The 4,906-nt window shown below is 25.1% G+C and overlaps 1 protein-coding gene across 1 annotated transcript; it reads left to right on the top strand.

The window, feature by feature from the left end:
- The first annotated feature begins 604 nt into the window (after positions 1–604).
- On the top strand, positions 605–4,636 carry LOC145832044 (small ribosomal subunit protein uS4-like). The gene is made up of 5 exons (XM_082939410.1): positions 605–638; positions 960–1,090; positions 2,258–2,351; positions 4,109–4,295; positions 4,424–4,636. Exons 2-5 carry the CDS (start codon positions 965–967, stop codon positions 4,587–4,589), a joined length of 573 nt encoding a protein of 190 aa, XP_082795536.1. The 5' UTR covers positions 605–638; positions 960–964; the 3' UTR covers positions 4,590–4,636.
- The last annotated feature ends 270 nt before the right edge of the window (positions 4,637–4,906 follow it).

The following is a 4,906-nucleotide window of genomic DNA, read 5'->3' as shown; positions in this document are numbered from 1 at the left end:
AAAAACATAACTCAATATTACAAAACAGTTTATTTTTTAGATTATTTTATTAAAACTATATTGTAAAGTTTTAACGCTTTAAGTATTTTTTCGACTGAACAGTTCGTAAGTAACTTATTTTTTTTAAATAATATGTTGTTAGTTTATGTGTAATAAAGAAAAAAAAACTTCGTTGATTAAATTTTTATAAAGTTATAAACAAGCAGTTAAAAAATAAATTGTAAAATAAGACTATCATTAAATATAATAATTATAATAAATTTTGAAAGCGATTTTCTATTTTTTTCCATTAAAATATGAAACAAAATACCTAAAATAAAAATTAAACCTTTTTTTACTTAAATTTATGTTGTTATTAATTATAATGTAAAAGTTTAGTAATTTTTATATTTTGTTAAAAAAAATGTTAGACAAAATAAATTAAAAAAGGTTTGTACACCGAAAAGCTTAAAACTATACTTCTATTGACTAAAGTACAATCATTAACTGAAGTTAGTTGCTGTTGTAGTTTTGGTATGTTTTTGCCTGACTTTTTTGGCTTAAAGTTGTTTTACTTTTATGGCTTATTTAATTTATGCTCTTTCTGGTTTACTAGCCAGTGAAACTATTCTTAACTCTTCTACAGTACATCAACAAAGGTAGGTACATGTTATACATAATTTACTGTTCTCCTTTTTTCATATCTCATCAACATGTGATATTGTTTAGTTTTTTTCTACAATATCAAGAAGAATTCACTTCTAATCTTTAACTTACTATAAATGGTTGGGTCTTGTTAGAAAATTTTTTAAATGTTTAAACAAATCTTTAACAATTACATACAGATAATTCCTTTTAAAGTTTTAAGTTCATTTAAATAATGCTACTTATACACTTATTAACATGCTCATACATTCGTTGCATAGTATGATCAATTTTTTTCCTCACATTAATAAAATTATGATTTTCACTAATTTCAGCAAACATGCCACATGCAAGAAGCTTGGTTTTCAGCAAGACTATGGTCACTCCAAGGAGGCCTTATGAAAAGGCTCGCCTTGACCAGGAGTTAAAGCTAATTGGAGAATATGGACTTAAAAACAAAAGAGAAGTAAGCTAACTAAGATAATTATACAAAAATTTAAAGTTAACTATCAGCCAATGATGATATATAAAAGTTCAGCGGACCTAAATATAATGAGGACTTATATGCTCCTGAGGCTGATAATTAAAACCTTTTGTTCAGAGATTGTAGAATCAGAGTACACAAATCTACAAAATTAACTAATCATAATTGTATTTCTAGTAGTCATAAAAGTTTAGCACCTCCATCTTGCAAAATTTAATTATTATTGTTAATTAAATTGTTAATAATAAACAACTTAGTTCAATTTATTTAATTGACATAGTAAAAGTATTAAGAAATAATAAATGCAAAGGAAATTAAAATTATCAATTAACTTATTTTGTTACTTTCTTTAGTGTAATCTGTCGAAATTTTGAGGGTAACAACTAAGTATAATTAAAATACAGATAATTCCTAGTTATAGAAATATTTCATCTAGTCTTATTACAATCTATTAATCACATTTATTTTTAAATATTGTTTATACTGATACTTAAAATATCTTGAAAATTATTTAGTTTACACTTGAGTTTATTTAGTTGAAAATTTTCACTAAACATCAGTTTGACAAAAATTGTTAATTACCTAGTATGATGTCATACCAATATCAAACTGTAAATGAAGATTATTCAATGTCCATTTATCATAAATTTAGTAAAAACATTGGTTTTAGCCTAGTATATTAAACTAAATATATTTAAACATATATATATTAATTTTAGGTATGATTGGTTTTACATTATATTTATAAGCCAAACTATAAGACTTTATTTAATACTAAACTATTTTTAAGATAATGTTAAAGATGACTTTCAGTTAACAAAATATATAATATCTCATCAAATGAAAAAAACATAACTAGTTTTAGTCCAAATGCATGTTTCAAAAAGTCATTAAGTATTATATAATTTCAGCTTGATATAGGTGTGAAATCATGCCAGGTATTTCACAGTATTTTCAAGTTGATATAATGGAACCCACAAAACTAGTTTTTAGTTGACAATTTTTAATATATTATTTAACAGGAATAAATAATACAATTAAAATATAGACTATTATAATTGACATATTGATGTATCTTGAAGTAACTTGATAATATTGTTAATGTTAAATTGTGAGTGTAAGTGGACCAACGAAACAAAAAAAACACAGGTATGGCGTGTCCGTTATACTCTTGCTAAGGTCCGAAAATCTGCACGTACCCTTCTTACTCTAGAAGAAAAAGACCCAAAAAGACTTTTTGAAGGTAAATGAGTTTATTACCAACTATTATGTACTTGTGCATATAGTGTAATAGACCAATACAAAGTACGTTTCCACAATTTTATAAACTGTACAAAATAGTATTTTTAAAATTATAGAAATTTAACATTTCAAGTGTTTGCATAATGCTTCCTGTTTAAAATGTTCCTTAACTTCAAAGAAATTATGTTAATTATTTTTTATACAATAACTCATAATGAATACTGATGGTTTTATTATGATTTCAAATATAATTTAACCCCTCTCTTGTTTTATAGAAAAGGTATACTAAATAGTATTAAGTAGTTTTTTGTTTTTCGTATATAAGTACTATTAAGAATTCAATGTGCTGAGCATAATTTTATGCTGTAATAAATTATGTAATAAGCAATTATTAAGAGTTTGACCACTTCAGTTGAGATGTTAAAAAATTGATAGCTAGGGTTTTTAAACTCTCAATTATTAATAGAGCAAGATTAAGCTATCTTGAAATCCTTTTTAGTTTTTTTCGACCTATTATAAGGATGTCATAAATTTATTAATCAAACATGACAAAATTTTCGGTTATGGTTAACTTTAGGTGAGCACCAATATCAAGCTGAAATTATAAAAAATTTAATGTCTTATTTAATCATAATTTTAGGCTAAAAAATTATTGTTTATAAATATATGAATAAAATTAAACTCATATATCATAAACTTATAAGCTTAAATATTTAATTTTTTTTATTTTACAATATAAAGTGTTTATACCAATACAATAATTTATATTGATTATGATATTATAAAATAAAATTGATTAAAGACTTTAGTTTATAATATATTAATTTACTTCTTTCTATTTATTTATATAGTTTGTTTAAAACAAAGTATCATTTCTTTTAGCCTAAAATTATGGTTAAATAAGACATTGAAAGTATTATATTTTCAGTTTAATATTGGTGCTCACCTAAAGTTAACCATAACCAAATTTTCTTCTTACATAGAATACCTTATGATTTTATTTTAGTTTTTGTACAAAATAATGCTATTTTTATTTTTCTGCAACTGCATCTGGTATTTTAAATTGGTTAGTACTGCTTTATTTTATATGACAAGTTTACTATACATATTTAAGGGAAGAAATTTTGTTACTTCTTTGCTTAAATGTAGCAGCCCTTAAACATTGTACTGTAGAGTTATCAAAGCCCCATTCTCTCTGAACATTTTAAATTAATAAGCATTATATTTAAAACATATAGTTAAATAGACAAATTAATATTTACAAGCTAAGTTATGTATAACTTCAACATAAGTTTTGAGACTAAGTTGTGCATGTTTATTTAACATTAAGGCATTATTAAAAATTTAACCAAGCTGCTTACTTGTTCATCAATTGAGAAAATTATTATTGTAAAGTATCATAATAAAAAAAAACTCCTGAAAAAAGAACATGAATTTTATGTAACCCCACCCCTCACATGGCCTATACTACATTAATCAAATAAGTTGCTGCAACATCCTTGAACTGGTATCAGCAATATACCACACTTGCTATGTCAGGACAGTTAAATTTTTAAAGAATATCAGACGACTCTTGACAATTATTCCAGTTTGAATTATTTCAAAACCGAGGATAGCTCAGGCCACTAGAACTAAAAAAGAATAAATAAACAAAAAATTTTGTAAATAAGTGAGCAGTGTTTAATTACACTTAAAATTTTATAAATTATCAAAAGAATTATAATGTTTTTAAATTAAGTTTTAATTATTACTTTATAGGTAATGCGCTTTTGAGACGTCTAGTTCGTATTGGAGTACTGGGTGAGGATAAAATGAAACTCGATTTCGTTCTTGGTCTCAGAATTGAAGATTTCTTGGAAAGACGTCTTCAAACCCAAGTGTTCAAACTTGGATACGCCAAATCTATCCACCATGCCAGAACCCTTATTCGCCAAAGGCATATTAGGTAATTTGAGTTTTATTTTTATAGGTCTTTTTAATCATTGTATGTAGTTTAAGAAATATTGAACTATCGAAAAAAAAAGCTAAATTACTAATAAAATTGTCCTAGTTACTAAGTTTTTTATTTAACAGAGTTCGTAAGCAAGTCGTGAACGTGCCATCTTTTGTAGTAAGACTGGACTCGCAAAAACACATTGACTTCTCATTGAAATCACCATACGGTGGCGGCAGAGCCGGACGTGTGAAGAGGAAGAACCAGAAGAAAGGCGGAGACGGAGGAGAATCCGACGAAGAATAAATGTTTTTATTAGACAATATTCTAGTTAATAAATTATTAATCATTGATTATAAATACGTGTTATTATTTGAATTAAATAGTTTATAAATTATGCGAGCCTAAGTTTGTTTTAATAATTAATAATATTGTTATAGATGATACTTAAGTCTACAGTTGATTAAGAGAATGGAGGTAGAACAATTTTTTCAAATATACATAATGAATCGTTTTTCAAAGCTTATAGTAGAAAATCATAATAGAGCGATATCCTTTTAAAGCGATCTATTCCAATTTTTTAAGTGTAATAATTTTACAAATAACTAGCGGATACAATAATA

This window comes from Thalia democratica, chromosome 3, assembly GCF_965202585.1.
Source record: "Thalia democratica chromosome 3, ktThaDemo2.hap1.1, whole genome shotgun sequence".
Classification (NCBI taxonomy): Eukaryota; Metazoa; Chordata; class Thaliacea; order Salpida; family Salpidae; genus Thalia; species Thalia democratica.
This window is presented reverse-complemented; position numbering and strand designations above follow the sequence as displayed.